Here is a 26,297-nt window from a genome sequence, read left to right on the forward strand (position 1 = left end):
GGCCAGTGTCATCTGATTATTTCTTATAGTCAAAATAATCTGGAAATTCTGTTTTTTAGAACTCGATTTCATGTGTATAAGCTCAGATCAATGAGGCACACAGGCCACTATGAACAAATAGAAGTTCAAAACTTTTAATATTCACAAGAACTGTAAGTTCTATGGTAGTAAAGTTAATTAAAAAAAAAACTAACACAACAAGTGGTGACAATATGTATTATTACAGGTTTTTATGGTGAGTTTTAATGGAACGGTCATTTTTGACCAGGAACACAAAATTGTTTGACATGAAATGAACACAACATGAGGGTTAAGGAAAAACCTGAAAAATGAGTGCAGAATCTGGATGACAATGCACAAGGGGTCCTAAATTGTTTTATGTGTGTGAACATGATATAAATCATATACTATGGCCTTTGCAGTAACCAGATCTCAACTCAGCTGAAGACCTATGGGAGATTTTGGAGCAATGTGTTTGACATCGCTCTCTACCACTGTCATCAAAACACCAAATGAGGGAATGTGTTTTGGAGGAATGGTGTTCATCCCTCCAGTAGAGGTCAGAGACTTGTAGAGTCAATGCCATGGTGTGCTGAAGCTGTTCTAGCATCTCATGGTGGTGATCATGGTATGTACTGCACAGTAATTTATAGTGTATTTCATTGTATATACACACCCAATTAAGATCAATTAATTCCAGACGGAAAAAACGTTGATATCAATGACTCTCACTGTGTCCAAGGAAGTGAGTGTGTTTATTTTCTCCCCTCCTTTACATCATTCACTATTGCCCTTGTTAGACTAATTGGATTGACTGGCCAATCAGGAAGAGGCACCTCCTAAGTCAGGGGTTTAAGCAGAGGGAATTAAAGCATGAATCTCTCTCCAGTGCTGCTGAGTTGAGTTGATCCTCGAGAGGGTCCCATCCAGATCATCTAATCGAAAGAGGCCAAGGAAGCCAGGAAGGCTCAAGCACCTCCCTCCCAATCCCCTTCCGCTCAGAAATCGTCTTTCAGCACGATTAGTGCTGCACCCAGATTCTCTGCAGCTACTCACAGAGAACCGTCAAAATTTCCATCCTTGAGGATCTTGAGTTTGCGGAGGAAGAAAGCATGGGTGCGGGAGCAAGCGCCGAGGACAAAAAGTCCAAGGAGTTGGAAAAACAACTCCAAGAAGATGCTGATAAGGACTCTAAAACTGTCAAGCTATTACTGCTTGGTAAGTGGAATTGTGAATAGTCTTGTTGCACCAAGTTTTCCTTTTTGTCCCAAATAACAGGTGATGCAAAGGGCTCATGGTGAGTCAGGCTGTACTCTCAGAAGATTCAATAGTTTACAAATTCTTTTTTTTTTTTTTAACTTTGCGTTTCTGACTGAACAAAACTTCCTGTGGAGGTTCAGGTCTGCAGAGTAGAACAGAAGTCTTATAATCTGTCAACAGGTGTAACTGATAAAAAAAAAGAAACATAGCTCAGTTCTATTGAAAATGTTAGTCAGCTTTCATTGGTCCCTGAACTGTAAGCAACTGGTTTCATAATGAGAGATAATTTATGTTACAGATCATCACCAAAATGGAAAAACTATTAACCTTGTAATCATCAGTGATCTGTGTCTCATTCTGAGTTTATTGACTCACCTGCTACATTTACCTCGAATGTTGTATGTGAGGCATCTGAAGTGGTTTCTACTGTTCTGGCACATCTGCTCACTCCTCAGTTAGATTAATGGCTGTGAAATGGCTCAGAGGATTTACTGTGCAGATGATTCCTTTCTAGATAAAACCCTACATTAGTTTATTAGAAAGATGGTGACTCTTGTGCAAAACTCAAAGAGCATTAGAGAGAGTAAAGGGGGCAGCAGAAAGAGAGATAGGTCTGTAGGTTGAGCAGTTAACATGCAGATCTGAGATGAAGATCAAAAATACATTGTAAGAATATATTTACAATATAGGACTTTAAAATAATAATTTGCCATATCTGCACAGTGTATTAAAAGCTGAACTTTACTTGTGCGCAGACTCCCTTAGCCGGAAGTTGTGTTTTTACCATTATGATGAATTTCTTTTAAAAAATTGTAAAATGTAAATATTATTATATTAATATTATTAATATTTAAATATTTGACAAATATGCTAGATTTGAAAAAAGTAGTAATAAAACTTGTATTTTGTTGGCTACTTCATAAAATTAAGAGTGACTTTTCAATTCTAATGGAAGGACACTGGTGCTTAAAAGATCATAGCCTTTGGTCTAAATGAATCACAGCACAGCAGTGATATGTCAATCCGATTAGCTAACTGGTTTAGTGCAGATCCACTTGGCGAGGTCTTTGTTGATCCCTCAACCTGGACATACAGTATAAAATGTGTTTTATTGTCACTAATGTTATAACAGAATAATTCAATGTGAGTAAACCAGTGAACATTTTGATGAGAATCTAGACAATGTTAAACAAAAAAGAATTTAGAAATGTTGATTGTTGCTGTTGTTGTTGACTTAGATTTGTGTTATTATAATATATATAATATAACATAATAAAAAATTGAAACAGAGTGTTATTGTCAAAAGAAAGTCTGTTAAAAGAAAAAAAGAATTGTATGTAAATAATCAATCTTTGCAGAGCATGGACATCTGTGCTGTTGCTGGATGTTTTAAATCATGTATTTAATGTATAGATGATTTAACTAGTGTCTAAAATGCTATTCAGAGGCTTAATATGTACTTCTATTAGACTTACAGAGTTGTGTCAGAGAGAGGACAGTAATTACCCAATCAATCAATAATTAAGAAGAGTGCCATCTTGTGGACTTAGAAAGAGTTGTGTTAGTGGTTAGCTCTTTGTGTGCAGGTGTGACAATCAGTGAAACACAGATTAGTAAAGTTTAACATCTTGTAGTAAACCTTGGCACCTCCCTGAATATTTAGGCTTCATCAAAATAGCTGTTGCAAACAGTTTTTCACAAAGAAAATATACCATAGAGGCCTAATTGTAGTTAGTTACAAAACAGCTATACTGCAAGTCCTCTCCTATTACGCCTCTATGAAATCTGAGCAATTAGATCTCAAGAACAAGAGCAGGAAAAGTGCAGTCCTTGACTGTTCTCACTGAGATGGTTCAACAAACATTTCAGCTAGTGTTTGCATATTACGAATGAAAGATTGTTTTGTAAAATCTGAATTAGTTAAATTCTGCATTTTCAAAGGCAGACATTTTTCTTTGATCTGAATAGTCATAAACTCTCTCACTTACTTTCTTCTGCTCCATAGTATCCTCTGCAGGATAAACATGGACATAGAGTTCCCCTCTAAAGCCCAGATTTAATGTCACTGCAAAGCCTAAAGACACACTCGCTAATGAGCACGAGGTGAACGAATGACTCACAGAGGGGATAAAGGCTCTCTTCATTTATAATTTATTCAATTCTAATATTGTCATCATACCACCTCATCAGAAATTAGCAAAACAAGCTTGTTATTGACTTACTAATGACTGCTAGCAGGGAAAAACTGACAGTTTCCTCCCTTGAGAGGGTTGGTCAGGGCCACACGAGTGACGGCTTGAGGTCTTTAAATGCACAGCAGTAAGTCTAAGGATGAAGCTTAATGTGACTCCAGTGAGCAGGACAGGCAGCTTTGGTTGTTCTGTGACGTGATAAATTCCTTCTGGTCTGAGTTAGCTTACAGTGCTGCACAGATCCTGATCTGCCTGCAAGCTTTTTTTTTTGCTAGAACATCCAATTGTATCACCTAAATTACACATAGAGGCAAAATCCACATTATATATATATATATATACAATGGTAATTTCGTTCAAAAGAGCTGCTCCCTTAAAAACTGAACCATGTTTCTCTTACAATCAGTGTGATTTGCCAAAGGCTAAAGATCATCTACCAGCACACTGGTGTTACAGTGTTACAAAGCTGTAAATAATCTGACATTAGACAACTCTGCAGCTCACCAAGAAATAAACAAAGCCAAGAGATTTTGTTGTTCCTGTTAGTGGAGCCTTTAACCACTTTAGTGTCCCTCATTAAAGTATCACAAGGGCTCACATGACAATGCCAGAGCACTTCAGAGAACATTATGATCACCATAATTTCACAGAGCAGCTGAAACTGCCGCTTATTAGAAGAGATGAATGCACACATTATATAAATCTGTCATCTGCACTAGAACAGAAAACACTTTCCTGCCTTCAACTGCATCTTTCTGGACTGTAACTGCTGATGTCTGTTAGACGTCTCACTGTCTCACATATGTTTTGTTTGTTTTCTGTGTCTATTGTCCTGTGTCTTTCTGTGTCTGTTTTCATTTTATGGCCATACATTTTGTTTGTTCTTTGTCAAATGTGATATTTCATACCCATTTAGACAAGAAATGGGGCAAAAAAAAGCCTTTAAAACTAACCACTGTCGATTAACGGTCTAATACTGACACTCATCAATTTGCGTGGACAGTTACTAATGAAATGCTTTACATTTTGTTAAACAGCCTTGTCATAATGACAATGATGAGTTGTTCTGTTGCAACTCTGTTTTTTTCTATTTTGACCAGACTATTCCTTTAAATTGATTGCATTATCAAAGCATGTTCTTTGGCTGCTCATAGCTACAGTGTGTTTCTACTTGATGGCATGTCAGAGAGAAACACAGCAGTTATGGTGTTGGTGCTAAACTTTGCCTTCTCTTACAGGTGCTGGTGAGTCAGGGAAAAGCACCATTGTAAAACAAATGAAGTAAGTATTAAAATGTGTAATAAAATACGTATTTTGTGTCATCCACACCATGTCACTGGTGAGGAATCACAGTGCAGATTAAAGTTCATGTAATCTCATTGGTCAGGCATAAAGCCAGCAGACCAAAGCCTTGCTCATCTCTGTCTGTTTCACTTGCAGTGAAGCCTTTTACAAAAGGTCAACAGGGCAAACATCCGCTTATTCTGATTTGTCAGCACTTGTTTTGTGCAGTTAGTTTCACTCTGGCAATGAGAGCGGCGTCGGGTCAGAAACACTCCACATGGTGGCACTGTTAGCACTAGCTCCAGTGGATATTCACGCTGTTTCTATACCGGGTGAATTTGACATTTTACATGAATTGGAAACCAAACTGAGCATATTCGGTGCAACATCCTAAAACTTCTAGAAATGACCCACCGGCTCAACCTAGCAGAGGATTTATGCAGTAAAGTCCCCCCCACCCCAAATTAAAACACATTTCCCTCCTCTCTTCTATTTGTGCACAGGATTCTGCATCAAGGTGGTTACACAAAAGAGGAACAGATGGAGTTTAGGGCGATCATCTACGGCAACATCCTGCAGTCTGCTCTGGCTATCATCAGAGGCATGGAGATGCTGGGCATTGATTTTGGCTCGTCCTCTGCACAGGTCTCATATTACACTTTAAAGATGAACACCAGACACAATTAACTTGTCGAGTTAATAGGTTATTCATAACACAAAATGACATTATGAAAATTATGCTATAATCATATTCACACTATAAATAGTTCAAGTACTGTGCTGGTACTGATGGATCTTTGTTCTGTTTGCATGAAACCACAGGAAGATGCACAGAAGCTGCAGAACTTGTCAGACTCCATCGAGGAAGGCACAATGCCTCCTGAGCTGGCTGAAGTTATCCAGAAGCTGTGGAAAGACTCTGGTGTGCAGGCTGGCTTCGAGAGAGCTGCTGAGTACCAACTGAACGACTCTGCTGGCTAGTGAGTCCATGTCTGCTGCTGGAACTGATGCATTAGTGGGGTTACATGTCAAATTGAAGAGGTAGCTAGCGTAGTGTTTATAGATAAAGAGGATCTCACATCTGAAGCGTGACTTGTGTACTGTTTGTTCTGCCATCAACAGCTACCTCAATGAACTAGACAGAATCTGCAAGCCAGACTACCTCCCCACTGAGCAGGATGTGCTTCGATCTCGAGTCAAAACAACTGGTATCATTGAGGAACAGTTCTCCTGCAAAGAGTTGCACTTCAGGTAAGTCACAGCTGGACCCTGAACCCTTAAACCTTGACCTTGCAGTGCTGTCATATACAGGAGACGCCTGTCTGACTGACTTTCTGTGGTGAACAGGATGTTTGACGTGGGTGGACAGAGGTCAGAGAGAAAGAAGTGGATCCACTGTTTCGAGGGTGTGACCTGCATCATCTTTTGCGGAGCTCTCAGTGCATATGACATGGTGCTCGTAGAGGACGATGAAGTGGTGAGTTGAGAACCCAACTATCTGATCATGAGGTATGAAAGAAAGAGATGGCATCTGGGAGGCTCACCCTGCTTGTGTCTGACTTTTACAGAACCGCATGCACGAGTCCCTCCATCTATTCAACAGCATCTGCAACCACAGATTCTTTGCACTGACCTCCATCGTGCTTTTCCTCAACAAGAAGGATCTCTTTGAAGAGAAGATCAAGAAAGTCCATCTGAGTATCTGCTTCCCAGACTATGATGGTAAGAAGAAGTTATGTCTGCTGCAGTTATTTAGGGAAACCCTTGGATATAAATGCGTGGCATGAGACCTCATCTTTCAGGCATGCTAAACCAGGTTGATTATAGGAATATGTGTGAAAAGCAAACCAACTGGTAAATAGCACTATGATGCAATTGAAAACAACAAATTGGATTTACTTACTTACTTTACCAAAACTGCTCTGACAAAATGAAGGAATTTAGACTAAATGAGTCAAGTAAAGAATATTGAGATTAAAACTGCTGACAGTGGGAGCCTCAGTGTTGTTCCCTTAATTAAATTGTGTGATGCAAGTGATTATATCAAACTGACTGACAGAGCGATGCACGTACAGCACTGATATTAGCATCAAGCTTTTGAAACTTTGCCTCTCATCCTCACTCTCTTGATTTTTCATAGGCCCCAACACATATGATGACGCCAGCAACTACATCAAGACGCAGTTTTTGGAGCTGAACATGAAGAAGGGTGTGAAAGAAATCTACTCCCACCTGACCTGTGCCACAGACACAAAGAACGTCGAGATTGTGTTCAACGCTGTGACAGACATCATCATCAAAGAAAACCTTAAAGATTGCGGTCTTTTCTAAGCAGCTCCAGAGTGAAAAGAGGTGAGCCGGTGACCACATCACATCACTCCTGTGGACTTTGTTGATACTGAGTAATGGGGTCCAGATGAGGCGGACCCCTGGCAATTCAATTTAACACTCAGGTAGCGAATCATATCTGGCCACCCTGTGTTGCCAAGCAACAACTTCGGCCATAACACAAGCGGACACAAACTCAAACAGCAGACAGTTTAGAACATGTGGGACTGCTAAGGATGAGGAAGATAATGAGAAGCACAAAAACCAATCCCTGTAATGACCTGTGATTAAAATCAGCCACTCCCAAAGCTGCAGAATAAGTAAACATTTCATTTTAGAAATATATTGAATCTCACAACCTTCAGACCCGAAAATTTACATATAAAGACAGTATAATATATTAATTTATGCACAATTTAAGGTTTCAGCATGTCTGAGACTGATTTATTATTTTCTCTACGCTGCAGAGCTTCCTTTCCTACCTTAACCCCTCACATATTGGCATTAACTGAGAAGTGTACTGATGGAGCACAGGGGATCCTCCAGTTTGTTGTGTTCACGCCATCGCTTCCACGCCAAGTCCCAGTCCTGGTCCTTGACTGCTCCCTTGCACACCTCATCATCTCCAACAGTACATCCCTGTAACAAAGTGCACGTCCAGCTGGGTTGAAACAACTATCAAGTCACCATATCGTCGTTGTGAGCGTACAGCTTTCTACAGGATTCTTCAGTTTTTCTAAAGTACAGTATTTATCCAACACCAGAAGCTGCTGGTTTGAAGGTATGAAGTTGCTTGAAATAGTTGCTTGTTCGATCCTCATTGCTTCCGCTTGACTACTGTGTTGTGAGTTATATTTATATTATTAATACCAAGCTCTTTAAAATTAATAAAACAATAAAATTCCGGGGGAAAATATTAATATTTTGAATAGCAGCATTGCAACATTGTTTTTGTTTTTGAGTACACTAGTCTCTGTGGTCTTGATATTTAAACTGTAAAAAGTTGCTGAGCAAATATCTCAGATATTCCCAGTGCTTGCAGTGTATCCAGATTACAAATCAAATTGTACATGTATCTAATCTAAATAGTGTTAATGTATTCAATTCACTTAACATTTTAATGTGATGAATAAATTTCAGAAGGTCAAACATGGTAGAAAAACTTTGTACATAAGAGTAGATATGTTATATTTTGAAAGATAAATCTGTATGAAAATATATGAGAGAGGGGGAAACACTAGAGGAATGATGCTTTATTTTGAAAAGAGAATGAAAATCTACTGAGCTTGTTCTTTCTTATGAAAAGTAGAAGCATGAAATAAAGATGCATTAACTTCACTTGTGTCTCTGTGTCTTTGCTGCAGAATAACAGTGTCATTCACTGAATGATGTATATCGAATTAGTGAGACAGGACTGTCAACACAGACAGATTGCCCCCGGCTGTTATTTGCTGCGGACAGTGGTGCAGTTATATAAATTCCCTGTTCTAGTCAGAGGCAGCGTATGGAAGTTCATTAACAATAAACCTATTAAGAGAGCAAAATAAATCAAAGCAGTAATTAATCTAAAATTGAGATTCACTGTGAGATTGTACAAGGATGGATTCACAGGATTTGACAGCGAGCAAGGACAAAATCTTGTGTGTTGACTGCGCGGAGCTGACGAGAGGAATTATATCACTAGATCTGAGTGAGCAGTAGAGCTTCTTTCAGTCCCATGTTTAAAGCTGCAAGTTGGAGGCATTTACACATATGCAGCAGTTGAGTCAGAGACATATTTCCATATGTAGAAACTGATTAAAAATCGTATCGTATCAGATCGTATTGTATCGCTTGGTGTGTTCCAAACTTCAGGGCACAGAAAAGCAAAATTAGATTGGATAAGTCCTGCTCTGCTAGGGTACAGCTTAGAGGGATTAAGCTTCGTCTTCTTCTGTGATTTATTAGCATTAGCATTTGTCCATTAATATTTTTACCATGAAATGATGCAGTATTACCTCCACAAGTTGGTATGGATGTGCACTGTCGACACCTTTTAGCCAGAAAGTAGCTTTTAAAATTCTCAATCACAGTCTGCTAAAACACATGGAGAAAACTGACAGTTGATTTTAGATAAGTTTCATGACTCTACATTTTGTTAATGTCAACAAATCCCATGAAAAGAGGTGAAAAGTCAACAATGAATTAATCCAACAATTGTCTGTGTGGACAAAGCCTGGTTTAGCTTTTTCCTCTGTGCCATAGACCTTTATTGTTGTCCAAAAATTATTAAAAACACATCAGTGAGCTACACTGTTGCACCTGGGGACATTCTCCTTTCTCCCAGTGAACAAGGACACTGTAGCTTATTTTTACTTGATCCTAACACTGTTCTGCTTCCATTAATTCTCACTAGAGCATCAAATCTCTAGCTGAAAGCAAACAAAATGCACATTTTACTATTGTCTGAGTAACATTTGCTGAAACTACAGTATCTAGCTGTTTTTTATGGTTATGCCTGGAAAGGTTATGCCTTCAGTAGAAACAAAAAGGCTGAGTGCTGCGAACAGGCTGGAGAAGTCAGAAAGTAGAGAGAGATGGACTGACAGCAGAAAATATCATCGGCCATTGTTTAAACTGTGATTTCGGGCTCAGAGATGAGACTCTGTCGCTGCATGCACTCATGTTGACTTATGGACTGCCAGTTTGAATTTATTTTGTCATCACTCATTAGTAAATAAAATTCCTTAGAGTTTAGTACTCCTTTACAGAGACAGCATAAAAGATAAGACAGTAAGGACATATTTGTGAGCTGTGTGCAGCAGCTGGAACACACTCAACCCTCAGGTCAAGCATCCAGATGTGTCGCCTGAAGTCTAAAAATACTGAAAAAATACTGATTTACATGACCACCTTTCCTGCACGGTTTGGATGAGACTTTACAAATCTTGACAGCAGGTAACATCTGACTGGTGTTGCCTGTGGTCGGATTTTGATATTGGTTTAGTCTTTTAAACAGAACACAGCTCAGACAGCTTTGTGCCATCATTTAATGATGTTGAAAAGAAACAATACAACTGCAGAAACTTAAAGTGAGCTACACATTTAAATTCTTAACCTTCTGGAAAGTTGGCTACCACGATATCTCTGTGCAGGAATTGACTGATCTAAACCAAACTATGCTCTACTCCAACATATCATAACATATCAGCAACAGACTTCCTCAGTATTATGTGAGGGCCAAAGCCAAAGAAGACAAATACAGCCTCTGGCCGTATCAAACTATCCCACTTTTTTTATGTATTTCTTCGCTGATATCCACAGGATTAAATAATTACCTTGAAAAAAAAAGGAGATTCTACCTCAAGTGAGTGAATACAATTAGTAATATTCAAACTCCTATAGAAAAAAACTGAGAAATGAAAAGCTCCCTTCACAAAACTGATTTGCAGTGATGTGTCTCAAGTATAAAAAAATATTGTTCAACACAATGTGGTCTAGTTAAAATTAAAATAACTATGTAGACAGCGGTGTTGCTACTGAATTCATTAGACTCCTGCTAACTAATCCCAGACCCCGAATGTTGTGTTATATACATGAAAACTACTCACACAAAACTCTTTCCCATACATAAGTTATGGCATTCACACATCCAAAAGTGGATACACTAAATGACTGCAAATCCAAATTATAATAAAATATAACAAATGCAAATATTCAATAAAAGCAGTGTGATACAGACTTACAGCTAAGAGAGGATGCAACACAGAAGAGTGAATAGAATTGACATTATCAGCTGTGAAACTGTTAAATGCAAACAGGCAGTCTGTTTTGGTCCTTGTGCAGATGACAGACAAAACTAGAAATGTGTCAGAGACATCAGAGGGGCTTTACCTGCCAGCCCCCCTGTAAACAGTGCCTCGAGATAACTTCTGTTGTGAATTGGCGCTATATAAATAAAATTTGACTTGACTTGACTAATTCAACGGTCTTAAATATGACAGGACTCCACGTGAAGTCACAGAGATCATTTCACAAGCCTCCCCCCACTTATCACTTCCTCCCAGTATGTTCTGCATTGCACAATATATTAAGACAAAAGTGATCAAAGTAGCAAGTCCCCAGAATTTAGGTCCTGCTTGCTGTCTGGCCACCACCTCAGTCCTTAGCAACACCTACTTTCCTGTTCGCCCTCCGCAGACAAGACATACCAGCCCAGAAGTCCTGATATTTCTCCTGACACCTGCAGGGAAAAGGAAAATAATCATTAATATGTGTGGGTACGAGAAAATAATGAGATCCATCACTATGAATACAGTGCCCTGCAGTGTTCAATCATAAGCTGCTTAGTGAAAACAAAATATTGTACAGTGTGCTGACCTGCAAGGCCTGAGGCTTTAGTAGAGTCCAATCTCCCTCAGGTTGATCTTGATGATGACATCGGTGACAGCATCAAACACAAACTGCACATTCTTGGTGTCTGTGGCACAAGTGAAGTGGGTGTAGATCTCCTTGGTGTCCTTTCGTTTATTCAAGTCTTCAAACTGGCACTGGATATAAGCTGCTGCCTCTTCGTATGAGTGCCCACCTACAGTAAAGTAAAAGAAAGGTCAGTTTTAAAATACAAAACACAAGTTGTATGGAACAACCCCCCAGTCCCTCTGGAAAACAGCTCAGCTCATCTTATTTTTAACACTGTGGTTAAACTGTACTAAAGTGAAACAAATATGCGATTAATCTGTGACTAGTAGCATCTTATTTCCTGATGCTACAGATTAACAACAGTCCTTAGATAAGAAGGGTTTTCTGCCAGTGAACCACATATCGAGTGTTGATTTTTTGACAATATTTTTTATTTTTTTATGCAGTTTTTAATTGATTCTCCTGTGGGACACATGGTGCTTCAGGCTCCTTTTTGATCAAAAGTGAAAAAAACTGTCAGCAAAATATTTGAAATACAAAACTCCTAACTATTGATGATCTTCCAAGGTCATTTTTTTCTGTGATAGTTAAATTCTGTGCATAGAAACACCATCAGTGATAATCACTAGCAAGTTAAAACCATGAACCATGGTAATAGATATAACATCAAATCCATCATGGACACTGGAATGACCTGCATCAATAAAACTGACAAGAAAAACATGGTAAGTTGTTGTAAACAGTAAATTATTGTTAAACTGAAAATTATGGTATGTTAGGTGGAAACTTGTTTACTTTGCAGAGAATATATTCCAGTATAAATTAGGGTTCCTGCATAGTGATACAGTTCACGTTATAAAACAGCTGCAGGGAAAGACAGAGCTTTTGTCCCACAGAAAACTCTGTCACTATTTAAAGCAAGCACATAATAAAGAGAGTTTTAAATCCAAAGCTTATTTAACACACACCACAACCTCAAAACTGGCTTTTGCTGCAGAAAACCCCTGATCACTGCACCCAAGGAGCCACGACTCAAAAGGTGACAATACCCCATGAAACCTTCAATAAGCTGCTAATACATGAGTTGTCTCACCAGAGTACTCAGGGTAGCAGATAGTGAGCGGACTCCTGCTGATCTTCTCTTCAAATAAGTCCTTCTTGTTGAGGAAGAGGATGATGGAGGTGAGTGTGAACCACTTGTTGTTACAGATGGAGTCAAAAAGCTTCATGCTCTCATGCATCCGATTCTGAGGGAAGAGAGGATGTAAACTTAGCGATGATGGGTGTTTTTTTGATATGTCACAAGAAGAAAATCACACTCATTATATATATAATAAACAATATGATGACGGCTGAATTCCATTCAGCTGCTTTGGTTACAGGGTCCTGGCTCCAAGGACCTGAGGGGCACAGTGCTGTTACGTGCCAGTTGGTAGTTGTTTTCAATTCATTTAAATTTGGGACATGTGCTCTTTATAAAGGCTCTGTGTGGCACATAAATGAAACACCAGATGTATCAACAGTATTGTCCTGGATACAGACCAATAAAAACATATTCTACATGGCTTGTAAAGGGTAAATCAGTGGGATCCGCCTTGCAGCTGTACGACTTTGCCAACCAGTCAAGTTGGAAAGAAATATGGTCCCAATCTTCCCTCCTGCTTCTGAGTTATGGCTTTGAATAATGGCCAGAAAAGTGTTTTTGTACTCTGCGCTCTGATGTCACAGTGAAGTTGACCTTTGACCTTTTGGATATAAAACATCATCACGTCATCATTTTATCCTAGCTGACATTTGTGTGAAATTTTGTCATATTTAGCGTATGGACAAAAATATGTTTTGTGAGGTCACACTGACCTTGACCTTTGACCCTTTTCAACCACCAAACTCGAATCTGTTCACCCTCGAGTCCAACTGGACGTTTGTGCCGAATTTGAAGAAATTCCCTCAAAGCATTCATAAGAGTGGGACGGATGGACAGGCAAGGCAAATACATAATGCCTCCTGCCACGGTTGTCACCAGCACAGAGGAATAAAAAAGTGCTGTGGTGTGCCAACACATACAAGCTGTAAACACACTGTCATGCTGCCATGTTTTACTGGAACACTTGAAACGCACAGAGCTATCATTATTGTTACAAGCAACATCTGGGCTTTTCTTACCTCAGTACTTTTGAAAAGACAACATAAAATCCAGAGTCAACTATTTGCAAAGACACAGAGAGTGAACTAAAACCACAGTGTATCCATCATTTACCATCTCCTCATCCTCAGCCAAGACCAGGTCGTAGTCACTGAGCGCTACGCAGAAAATGATAGCAGTGACTCCCTCAAAGCAATGGATCCACTTCTTCCTCTCCGAGCGCTGACCCCCGACATCAAACATCCTGAGGACACACACACACACATCCACACACACTGTTACTGTATATGTAAATGCACAGGAAATGTGCTCATTTCAATTTTAATATCATTCTAATTTTAGTGTTTTATGAGGATGAGTGTCCTCTTAAATCCAGGGCAGGAGCACATGCACACACAGACACACACACACACGTGGCATGCTGGTGACCTCACTCTGTAATCTCATGTTTGTGTCTGCTGCCTCTGTCTCCACCTGAGGCCCTCAGAGGCAAACTGAATCTATACCGAGCTGTTTAACTGACACAGAAATAAAACTGAAGAACAGCGCGTGCTTCAACACCAATTCAGTGATTACATGTCTCCAGAACCTGAGCGCTTTTTATGAGGCTGCAAAGGCAGGCCAGGGAGGCTATTACAGTTAATGTTTCACCAATATTTATAAGTACAGGAGCTAGACAAAATAAAGTAAAAGGACTGAAGCAGTGTAATTACATTAACTGCCACGAAGGTGGGTCATATTAGGCTGAACGCCGGTCAGTGGCATTTGTGAGTTATAAAAGAGGTTTGATAATCAGGATTTTTTAAAGCAACATGAGAGAATGAACATAGTTCCAAACAAGCCAAATCATCTGCGACTGCACTGTGGCTACTCTTGATAAACATAGACAAAATGTGCTTACAAGCTGGAGAATAACCAACATGGATAGGGACATAGCATCCAACTTAATATGAACTGCCTTTGTAGCTGTCTTTAATCACTTTTTTCTCGGGAACAAAACCAACAGCAAAGACTGGAGAAAAGTCTAAGTAATAAACATAATTCAATTAAGCAGAACTTAGCTGCTCAGTGTCTTAATAATAATCTCACACCTTTTTGTCCGTTCGGAGGGTCCACACCACCAAGTTGGGAATCACTGTGTTAAGTTTATAATGGTACGCTGACCAGTACAGTAAACCACCTCAGGCCCAGGCTGCTCGTAAAGCTTAATAAGTTCTTTTTTATGGCACCAACAGCCCACCTGAGGCCATGAGCAGATAGATTACAGCTGTACTAACTTGAAGTAGAGATCTTTGAAGGTGAAGTGAGTTTCCACGATGCCAGTGGTCTTCACACGTGTACGCAACACGTCCTGCTGAGTGGGGACGTAGTTCGACTGGCAGATCCTGTCCAGGTCATTCAAGTAGCTGAGAGACAAGGGAACACGGATGTGTGAAGATGATCTCAGAGCAAATGCAGGCACTGCAACACAAGTTAACTTGGTAGATGACACAAAGTAGTATCTGTAGTATAAGCAGCTCCCAGTATCTGCAGACAGAGGAGCCCACAAAATCATGTGTTTGTTTACTTCTAACACCACATGCTAAAATTATCCAGGGGCTACACTTATAGTATGAAAAATGACAAAATATTGCAAAGCAACAAAATGTTTTTTGCACGCTTATATCTGGTGAAGTGGAAGGCTTGTTCTGCAGACAGACATCCAAGGACTCCACAGAATGATACTAAATATGGGCTCATATTTTGGTGAATGATAAACACTGGCTCCTTGTGGGTTGAGCAAAAACAGACTAACTCCACTGGTTCCTCTTGTCTCATAGTGTGGACAAAGCGCACAGAGTCATGACAGCCTGACTGTTTTCAAAACAAAGAACATGTCCTTCACACTAAGCTTCTTTCAGGACTCGTGCGATATAAATGCAACAGAGACCGAGGCTTTATCCACATCTAACTGGTTATAAAAGACTGGGCTATATTTACTTAAGTGATACCTAAACAGCAGAAAATGAGAGAGAGAAGTGTCTCCTTCATGTTTCTCCTTTTTCAGGAATGCAATAAGCTGTGCAACAAGCTGACACAGGATCATGAAGAACAAGACACATCTTGCCTCCCTTTTTGTTCTAGTATTAACAAATATTACAGACATGAAGGAGGAAAAGTGCTCTTAGTCAAAGATGTCGCCCTCCTTGTGACGAGGAAAACAATATTACAGGAAATGTCTTATGCAAGTTAGTTGTGAGTAAGAGTTTGTAGATGGATGATGCAATTTCAAACTTCTCTATAACTCATCAAAGCAGTTTCATTTCCATTGGGAATTTTCAGACTGTGAATTACTTCAGTGTTATCAGATGTGTGTTATACATAAAATGGCACTTGATTAACTGGAAATCTTCAGGAAAACTGACTTGAAACCAGGTGGTGAAATGATCTCATCCTACTTTCTGATTTTTAAACAGTACTCTATTTTTTAGAAAGGCACTACGACAGCATTGGGCAACTCACAATGAAGTTCCTCTTTAAGTCAAAATAAATGCTGAGGCTAAAAACCATTTTAAATGTTTGCTGATGTTTTTTGTTGAACTTTGTAATCTGTAAATCGGCTCTTTTAAAGATGCTATATGTAATTTTTTGCTATTGCCATTCAGTCAACTTTAGCATTAACAGCTGTTCACTAACCAGTCTAGGAGAAAAAACTGAGTTTATCATGAAAGTTAATTTCTTTTCTCACTAAGAACTGCCTCCAGCAGTGGAAAGCAAGTACAATTTTAACGTCTTGTCTTCTACTAAAGTTAGCATGCTAACCAGCTAGCCCCATCTTGTATCATCATCAGTCCAACATGAGATAATAAAGAAGTAACACTGCCCAGAGGCCGTATTCTAACATCTTGTCTTATAAACAATGCCTGACGTTCTTGGCAAGTAAACAGCTGTTAATGCGAACACTGGCTATGTAGTGATAGCAAAAATTTACATACAGTCCCTTTAATAGGTCAGTAGTTGGCACTGGGTTAAGTCTGTATGTAGAGAAATGAACAGAGTCCTCACTATGCAGCAGAGTCATTGAGCTGATACTCTCGTGATCGATCGAAGCAGGCCTGAACTCCGCTATCTCCCCACAGCCTCTTAATCACACCGGTCAGGTCTGCCGACATCACCCCTTCCTCCGCTGAGCTCGCCAGGGCAAACAGCTGGCGGGCATCGTCCTGGCAACAAAGACAATAATTGCTGTCATTGTCAGATTGTTCCTGTGGTGATTCATATCATGAATGAGGATGTGGTTTTGGGAAAGTCACATTTTAATGTAGTGTGTAGTTAGCTCACCGCCCGTGCAGCATCCTCAAAATCTATCTTTAACCGGCCCATTGCCCTGATGATTGCCATGATGGACTGGATGGTGTTACTATACACCACCACTTTGTACTGCTTGCACTCCTCTTCTGAGTAGCCATCTTCATGAATGATTCTGACACGGAGACAAAATATAAATAGGCTTTCAGAGTCCAGATAAATATCTGACAGTGTGAACAATGGCTTTAACAAATGTGGGACAAATTACAGATCTGAAACATTTCACTGTCATTAGTGCTGGAATTTGAGGTCCAGTGAGCATGCAGCATGCCTAATGTGGGAACCCGGGGAATCTATTCAGGTCCTGCCAGGCCACGACTGTCCTCTGTGGCCATTGTTTAACATGTTATGAAAAAGTGTGCTTCCTCCGCTGCCTGAGCGGAGCAAAATGAGGCTCCAGCTCTGCCTCTACAGCATTTCCACAAAGATGAACCCTGTTTGTAATCACAGCTCCCCCCTCACTATTAAGCTTTAACAACAAGCTAAAACTGGGAAAGAGGGAGTGAGCCTGTCTTTCATCAGCATCATACAAAATAGCAGGAAAGTTTCTAACAGGATGTTGGAGCTTGATATAATGTCATGTCTGCTGTTATCAGGAGTGTGTTGCAAGCTGTAACTTACTTCATCTGCTTTACTATTGTGCTTTTCCCAGACTCCCCAGCTCCTGAAAAAGAGGTGCAATGGTTACATGAGACAAAATACAGCAGACGACAGCAGTAACACAAACACTACCACATGAAACCACAGTTTCACACTCCTCTCACATGGACGACGGATCAGCTTTTCACATCGTTTGAACTTAGTTTGATCTCATTCAACCACAAATCATACAGTGTGCTTTATGTTTACGTCATAACACCCAAGAAAAAGCTGCTTTGTGATGAACTTCAATGGCAGACATTTAAGTGGAGCCTGAGGGAATGTATACAGTCATGAGATACTCCCTTGCATGCTGCAGTGATGAACTATTAGATATACCAGTTAGCAATTTGGGTTATTACATTAAATCGAGCTTAAGAGTCAAAACAATTAGCCATGGGAAGACACAGACACCAGTGTTGGTATACCATACCAAGAGGTGCAAAAGTACAGAGTGCATTCACAGTAGTTCACAACTGAAAGTGAGCATGATTAATATCAATGTATCAAAATGCCGCCGTTCTAAAAAAGGGTACTGTAATAACGATGAGTGGGAAAATTATTTCACATGAGGAACCTTTACAGTATTTCTACAACAGTCAGCCAAACAGGAAGCAGTTGTCATGCTTCTGGCTGAGCCTGTGTTTTTCCACTGGAGAGACAATCCCAGACATCATGCTGTTCTGGGCAGAGGGGCCATAAAAACACACCACATATGATTCAAAGAGTCTGTTAGCAATCAGCAATATTAATCCTCTTAAAGAGATTCACCATCTTAATAAAATATACATAGATATGTGCTACCTGTAGATGTGTATGACAAAAGAACAATAAAAAGCAGTTCAGTGCCTCGTCATTTTTGCAGCCAGCAGTAAGTTTCAAACATGTGACAAAGATGTGATCCTTCGCCGGCTTTTCTAACAATAATTTTAATTGTTTTCTTAATTCATTGTTTGATCTATAAATGTAACTATAATTGTGACGTATTCAAAGTGGTTGTTTCTCCCGCCTGACAGTCCAAAATTCAATGTCAGGCATTTTTGTAAGAATTAAAGACTTAAGTGATTATCAAAATAACTGCTGGCTGATGTTCAGTTGACTTATCAATTAATAGTTTCAGATTCATGTGGATGTATGACAAGAATTTGATACCACACCATTTCATTTCGATTAAAATTAAAGAATGCAAACGACACCAAAGTTTTCTCTCTTCCTGGTTTTCTTCCATATTACATGTCTCCACTGTACCATAGACTTTAAACTGAGATAACATCAACACATAAAAATATCTAGGCTCTGGGGAAGGTCTATAAATATTAAAAGAGTAGTTTGACATTTAAGGAAATGCGCTTATTCATGTTCTTCCCCCAGAGTTACATCCACTCTCATATATATGTCTGTTCAGTATGAAGCAGCAGCTGGTTAGCTTAGCTTTGCCTAAAGACTGGAAATAAGGGCAAACAGTTAGCCTGGTGTTGTCCAAAGAAAACAAAATCCACTGACCAGCACCTGTGAGGGTCACAAAATAACAGACTATGTTCTGTTTTTTTAATCCATAAAAAACCCAGTGTCATTTAATTTTTACACATCTGTTTTTGTACAGTTTCAACAAATGAGCTACAGTAAAATGTTTTCATTAGTGAGCTTTATAGATGCTGTTTCCTTCAGACAACACTAGTTAACTGTTTCCCTTGATAAACTAACAGTCTTATGGCTTTGGTTTCAGATTTAATGCAGAGATATAGTATCAATCTTCTCATCTAAGTCTTGGCAAAGAGAGCAAATTTTCTAAACTGACTGACTAATTCTTTTAGTCTTCACAGTTTAACAAGACTAGACCAAAACCTAGTATATGGCTAGACTGTGTCCTTTTTGCATTCTGCCCACTGTCGGCTGGTTTCAGCCCTTTATCTGTTAGCTTTTCTCCTGCTCCCTGTTGCTCACGTACACAGTATTTTAATACCGCCAAACTACAAATAGAGCTGCGCTCATTTACATGTTTCTGTTTCTGTTAGCAGAAAACGTAGTATGAAATAGTGACTGAAGCTGGGCCTGCAACGACTACATATTAACCAGCAGTTGCTATGATTTCAGCTACATCAGTTAGAAGCTCATTCACACGTATGTCAGCTGCTGTGTATGCACAGGGAAAGTCGCTAAAGGGATCTGAAAAGCCTGTAAAACTAGCGACAGGCTTTAAGTTGGCAACACTGTCTATGGGGAAGCAGTCAACACGCCCACCACTGGCGTAACTTTATCCCTCAGTTAGTCAGTGACCAGCATTTGCATTTGCACTGGCCATGATGCTGTGGTCCAGCCAAAAATTCCCAACCTTGTTTGTCATGTCAGGTGTCCTGTCAACAGTTTCACAGGCTAATGGTGGCCTGGAGAATAATGCGTTTGGGCTGCAGTATCATAGTTGGCCTCTGGGAGGAATTGGCAGCATGACTGATTTTCTGATGCTTTGACACTGTGCCACTACCCTGACTCAGTCTGGAATCAGCAATTTTTCATGGCTGGAGTTTAATTAAAGAGGCATGAAAGCATGTACGTACATGAAACATTAGATGTCAAACTCAGACTCAATCGGTGAGAACTTATTTCCATAAACATCTGGGTTAAGTTTACACTGGAAGTGGAGCCTCCTTTTGCTTAATATAACTACAGTAATTATCAGGAACCGAAGGGAGAAGATGTTTTCAGGGCCTGGAATGTGGAATATGGATACCTGCTCCTGTTTTAAAGCAACCAGGAACGAGTCTCAAAACTTCAAAATAAGGGTATATATTTTCTCTGCATTGTTATTCCCCCAGAAGGTGGTGAGACACATTCTCACTGCCAGCCAGGAATCCTTAGCAGATGAATTTTGTCAAGGAGGCTTATAGTAGAGTAATGTGCTCAGATGGCTGGCCAACAAGAATTAATTCCATGAATTCTTTGGTTAAGCTGTCACCAGCAAAACAGATTTACACCCGCTCACGCAGCCAGGGAGGAGAGGACAAATTGTGTTGATCCCTCTCCTCAGTTCTGTCAGTCACAGATTCCCTCATTCACAGCATTTTTTGGCTGATTATCAACTAGTGGTCTTCTGCCAGTTCACAAACCAACTTAACACAAGCATTTGCAGAGTCGTCCAAACCCAATGCGGGAGTCAGACTCCAAACCGAGTCTCATTTAACAAGAATCTCAGATGCTGATTTTTTTTTATGAATCACTGTTCGTGGTAAAACAGGAGACCATTTTCATTGGAAGACGCTCCAGCTTTGTGGTTCTGTATAAAGAATGGCAGCCGAACTCCTCTTTGTTTTTCCCCTATAACTCTCTTGTTCCAGAGCAGACAGGGAGTGGTGGGCACTGCCTGGAAAATTCGCTCCCCCCTGGTCCCCAGCTCTGTGGTCAGGACTCAAAAATGAATGTTTCCATACAATGAGATTTTAGCCGGCATTGTGATGTCCCACCACCACACGAAGCAGCCTGAAGTGACTCATCCCCCACAGATCAGGGTTCATCTGTAACCTTTGCCGAAATGATCCAACTGCTATATGACTTCATGTAAAATCTATTTCAAGATTCACCTCTGTCACAACACGCAGGGCTAATCTACCTAAAATAGCTTGTCTCCCACACAACAAAACGATGCAATCCCATTGAAATACACCAACAAAACACTGGAAATGTTGACAAAAATCACCTTGGAGTTGTGGATACTAGGAAGGAGATTTACTGGCATGGTTTTTGTTCTGTCATATCTTCTTGATCAAAGTACAAGAGAAATCCTTACAAACGTAAGCCCTCTGATGGGAAAGCTGCCTTTCATTGTGTGAATAATGCGTGTATCAAGATCTGTGAGCCAGAACAGATAGAACGAGGAAAAAAAAAGAAGGAAAACTGTTAGAGAATAAATAAATAAGTCACACATCTGGAGATTTGCAAAGCATGTAAATGTTAATATACTGTGGTTCCTGCTCTGGTGATTACTGTTGAGACAAAAATCTGTTAAATGGGATTTTTTGGGAGGAATAATTTCCAATCCCTCTACTAAACTCTAAAGGTTTATAACATTTACAGCGTGGCAGTCCAATGCCTAATTTTGCGTTCCTAACTTACACTTTGTACTCGTCCCTCTATAACAAATCACAAATACCATCTGTGTCATTACAGATATGGCTCATCAGTCCTTGTAATCAGCAAATGAATTTGTCCGTTTTACATACCGTGGCTGATTCTTTTAACAACATGAGATTAGGGGTCAGAGACACCTTCCGCTGTGAGGAAATACATCTATCATGTGGAAATTTGTCATGATCAGTTAAAGATGATGCAACTTGTTGAGGCACGGCTCTCTGTGCATCATATTGTATGTATTATGTTGCAATGTCTTCATGAAAACCTGTCACATGAATGGATGTAATGATGATTTAATTTCAATAGCTAATTTAATAACTGCATCAGTGCTCGGAATCGTCTATTTAATTAAATACTCTGTGCTCTGGTAGGACAGGCCATCTCGAATCAGACTGTGTGACTGGATCACATTACAGGAAGAATAGAAACACCTGAATGAACAAGCTGCTGGTTTGAGTCTCCTATATTGAAGCATTTCACTAGCAACAGATTTTGTGTCTATCTTCATCATTTAATTTTTTTGACATGATAAGTGTCCTTGCGCAACATTTCATGTGACTAACCAAAAAAAAAAAAAAGTCTCAAAAGGTCAAGAGCATTGCATTACAACAGTGCATCAGTATAATCATGTAGTTCATACCACAAACTGTTTGGAAGAAACACATTGCTGATGTGATGATGCACAAGCTGTTTTTTTCTGTTCTTCAGTAGTACAGTACAGCAACAATTTATCTTTCTAATTTTAAGACAAACTATTCAGTCAAGGTGCTCAGATAGTTAAAGCGAGTTCTACTCAATATTCTGTTAACAATGGATAGTAGAGGCGATGAATAGAGAATTATCACCCAGCTCTGCAGTTCCCCTCAGCTCTACAGAGCGTTTTAATGTCTTTTGGCTCATTGTTTTGATTTTAGGGATCGCTCTCATCAGTGTCAGTTCCAGCTGCAGCAGGCGACGGTTTTCAGTGAAAAAGCTCTGTACAAGATCCACAGGAAATGTATGCAACAAGAGAGCCAGATATTTCCCTCAGGAGATGTTGGTGAACAAAACAGAACTAAAAGAGAGAATATTGGACCCATTCGTTTGTCAGAAACAAACTCCAAATAAAGGTTAATGTTGCTCATATCTGCTTGAGGTGTAACTAGGCAACTGTTGCTAACAAGTTCTCCACAATGTCATAAGTCCCCAAGTGGCTAAAAAATAATCAGTGAGTGCTAGTTTACAGAATATTTTCAGTCTCTTCTTCGGATGAAAAAAGATGCAATAAGCAGACATGCTCTTAAACCAACAATGTAATTTAGTAGACCCCACCACGATTAACCGTGAGAAGCTAAAATATGCTTACACAGGGTGGCAACATGTACAGTTCCCAATCTGGAAATGTTGCAGACTGTTGCAGAAAATTTCATAAATTTTTGCTTTCTCTTGCGAAATACTTTCACTTCTCCAGGCCTGTAAAAGCTCCTCAAACGAGAAGACTGTGAGACAGAAAAGTCACGGCTCACAAGCACACTAAGGCCATACCCTGTGATGAAGGACCAAATGTAGACAACGCTTCATTTCAGTGGGTCACAAACTAACTGTACTGTGGCTATACGAACAGCAGCTGTTAAACAGGACTGAAAACTGGCAGTAATTCACATTCAAAGGAAAGTTTCTGCTAATGGGCAGGGAGTAAAAAAATGTTGACTGCTGGCAGACTGGGAGTATTTGATCCCCCCGGGCGCGTCTGTGCGGTCCACACCCAGAGTGGTCATCATGAGTGGACGCTGACACCTGGACATAGGAGACATCAAGACGTCAAGCACCTGAGGTTTTGCTCTATCTGAAAAGAACAGCCTGGTGCTTCATGGCAAACAAATTCTACAATAAGTTGAATTAAATGGGACGAACACAGCAACCTGAAAACTCACGCTCCAGCTTCTCAGTTGTGAGAATTTGCTCTAATACAGAGCATTTACTCTTCAGTTCACCTCTTTACGATGTTGACCCAGAACAGTCTGACCGGGGTCAGCGTTTCCCCTGCAGCTGTTAAGTTCTGTTTGTAGGCGCTGAAGTAAAACAGGCCTGCATGAGTTACTACGTGCTCTGTGACAAGTGACAATATGTGTCAACAGACAGTCACCTCTGAGCACGTACTCCCTATACCTCTCAACAGTCCATAACTTAAGAGAAGCACAGAGACAGGCAAAGGGCATGCAGTTGCCCTCTCACCACCAACATCTGGTTTACTTTTGCAAGTTCTGTCAGTAAAGAAATGATGAGCCACAGCTGCATTAAACCAACAGCAGCAGCAGCAGGAGGAGGAGGAGTGTTTGGAGTCAGATAAAGTAAAGGCTGTAGTGGAAGAGTGAACATTAAAAAATGATTTCATGATTCAGAGCATTAAAAAGAGGTAGAAACGTACCGAGCAGAAGCAGTTTCACTTCTCTGGAGGATTTCTCTCTGTCCTCCCGCAGGTTTTTATCAATCATTTTACTCCTCTCCACCGCAGCTTTGTCCTCGGCGCTGATCGTGCAGCCCATTTTTTATTTATTTATTTATTTATTTAAGCTCTACAACGACTTGTTAGTGTCGGACTGTGGTCTCAGCAGTTCATGAGTTGAGGGGAAACGCACTTGGGTCGACGAGGGCTGAAGTTTCCCAGCCCTGGGAGAAGCGGAGACAAGGGGAAAAGGCGTTGGCAGTGAAGGCTCGTCAGTCCAACTAAACCCACAGTCACACAGCTTCAGTCCATACACCACTGTCCGTCAAGGTGATGCAACGTTTAAGAGAAAAAAAAAAATCTCCCCCAAATTAATATGTTAAAACCTTTTCATCTAACTTATCCGGAGTTGAGACTCACAGAAGAATATTAAAATTAAAAAGAGGAAAACAGAATACTTAACGTGGAAACTTGTGTCAGAAAAATCAGGCGCTTAATCCAGCGTTCCCAGAGAAAATACACAATGAAAACCAGCAGATATTTTCCCATAAGACTGAAAGCTGCTGCTGCTGCTGCTGCGCAGTCGCGCGTTCATCCAGCTGATCCAGCTGCAAACCAAGAAAACGGCACTGAAAAAGGAAAATTGATGCGTCCCACACGGCTGATGGGAAATGTAGTCGTCTGTAAACGACCAGGCATGCATATCTTCTGTATGTGTAGCATAAATATTACTGCACATAATATTGCACATATCAATATACTTCTCATAAAGCTTCGTTAAATGATGCACCAGGTAGTTTAAAACAGGCTACACTCACATATGTCCGTCTTTTCTTTTCATTTCTCTGCAGTTCACTTTCATTTACTGTCAGTAACAGACTGTGGCAGGAGTTTTGTGTGGTGTGAGAGCGCCCCCAGTGGACTCACAGCTGGACTGCAGGTGTGGATTTTAATAACACACCACACACCACACATCTCTCCGGTCAAGAGGTCAAGTTTTAATTGCCTTAGTTTTACACAGTTTTAACCCGAGCTGATTGTTGGTCAACTTTAAGTTCAAACCTATAGAACTTATACTGGATCCAGAGGCAGCGTCCAGGTGGGTGAGCATAACTTCATCATCGATCATCTTAATGCTAACATGTAGCAACATGAATAAAATCAATGACATTACCCTGAGATTGGATTTCATGTGATACCCACCCTGTGAATTACTAATCCTAACTTTATCTCATCAGTATTTATATCAGGCTGTTCATTTTTATGCAACTTTAAAGGTGGATGGTGTAATACTGAAGTCATAATTTAATTATTTACTTTATTGATTCATTTGTTATTTTCTCAGTTATAATCTTTGTGTTTAAAATATAACAGTCCCAGCCCCATGTGATGTCTTCAGGTTGCTTGTTTTGCTCCTTAAACACATCAAACAATAAACCCCTCACATTTGAGCTTAATCAGCAGGGAATTACAAGTGTGCATCGTCTACACCAGCCAATCAAGTTTACAGCTTTCTGGTTAATGATGCATGATATTTGCAACCAAAGATAGTATAGCTGTTTTAACTGTTATTGCCATCACTTCCCAATAAGACTTTCTTTATAAAAGGTCTTTAAGTCTATAAGCTGTTGGAATACCTTTATGAATAATGAAACCTCTGCTTTATTGATATATACTGTTTGTAAGTCATTGATTAAAACTGAACTCCTTTTGACTGATCAGACTCTACAACCATTTATACTCTGGACCAAACTCAAATTATTCACGACTTTTGAAGCATTTTTTAAATGGACAATATGTAGACCACTGTATTTCCAAACAGAAAGAATAAACACCAAGAGGAGAGATTGTTTATACAATCCCAATTTGTTTTCTTATTAATGGGTTGAAACTAATCCACAAATTATTGGTAAATTATTTATGAAATATTATTAAAGCCATTAGTCACAACTAAGTCATATTATACATAAAGTAAATATGTACTATAAAGGAATAATTAAATGTCGAGATAGAGATTCAGAAACTGAGCTCAAATGTCAGGAAAGTTACTGCCAATAGTGATGATGCAAATTTTGTTACTGTTGTTGAAAGTCCACAGACTAACTGTCTTATTTAACGATAATCTTAAACTTTGTTCCTTTTCTCAAACCAC

The 26,297-nt window shown here is 39.7% G+C and overlaps 2 protein-coding genes across 2 annotated transcripts; one reads left to right on the top strand and one right to left on the bottom strand.

Annotated features, from left to right (window-relative positions):
• Positions 1-10,394, top strand: gnat2 (guanine nucleotide binding protein (G protein), alpha transducing activity polypeptide 2). Its single transcript, XM_051071188.1, has 8 exons — positions 1-1,218; positions 4,691-4,733; positions 5,240-5,381; positions 5,559-5,716; positions 5,859-5,987; positions 6,084-6,213; positions 6,305-6,458; positions 6,877-10,394. Exons 1-8 carry the CDS (start codon positions 1,113-1,115, stop codon positions 7,065-7,067), a joined length of 1,053 nt encoding a protein of 350 aa, XP_050927145.1. The 5' UTR covers positions 1-1,112; the 3' UTR covers positions 7,068-10,394.
• Positions 10,080-24,766, bottom strand: gnai3 (guanine nucleotide binding protein (G protein), alpha inhibiting activity polypeptide 3). The gene is made up of 9 exons (XM_018666001.2): positions 24,128-24,766; positions 17,578-17,620; positions 16,930-17,071; positions 16,654-16,811; positions 14,886-15,014; positions 13,723-13,852; positions 12,559-12,712; positions 11,424-11,631; positions 10,080-11,286 (listed from the first exon to the last, which is right to left on the bottom strand). Exons 1-8 carry the CDS (start codon positions 24,243-24,245, stop codon positions 11,441-11,443), a joined length of 1,065 nt encoding a protein of 354 aa, XP_018521517.1. The 5' UTR covers positions 24,246-24,766; the 3' UTR covers positions 10,080-11,286; positions 11,424-11,440.
• Between the last annotated feature and the right edge of the window lie 1,531 nt (positions 24,767-26,297).

This window comes from Lates calcarifer, linkage group LG6, assembly GCF_001640805.2.
Source record: "Lates calcarifer isolate ASB-BC8 linkage group LG6, TLL_Latcal_v3, whole genome shotgun sequence".
NCBI lineage: Eukaryota > Metazoa > Chordata > Actinopteri > Centropomidae > Lates > Lates calcarifer.

Bases quoted from the DNA above. Each gene is read 5' to 3' on its own strand.
- gnai3 (XM_018666001.2), bottom strand. From the start codon at position 24,245: ATGGGCTGCACGATCAGCGCCGAGGACAAAGCTGCGGTGGAGAGGAGT. The intron at 16,812-16,929 runs GTGAGCTAACTA...CTTTGTTGCCAG, and splicing joins TTGAGGATGCTGCACGGGCG to GACGATGCCCGCCAGCTGTT. The intron at 13,853-14,885 runs GTTAGTACAGCT...GTGTGTCCTCAG, and splicing joins TTCAAAGATCTCTACTTCAA to GATGTTTGATGTCGGGGGTC.
- gnat2 (XM_051071188.1), top strand. From the start codon at position 1,113: ATGGGTGCGGGAGCAAGCGCCGAGGACAAAAAGTCCAAGGAGTTGGAA. The intron at 4,734-5,239 runs GTAAGTATTAAA...ATTTGTGCACAG, and splicing joins ACCATTGTAAAACAAATGAA to GATTCTGCATCAAGGTGGTT. The intron at 5,988-6,083 runs GTAAGTCACAGC...TGTGGTGAACAG, and splicing joins TGCAAAGAGTTGCACTTCAG to GATGTTTGACGTGGGTGGAC.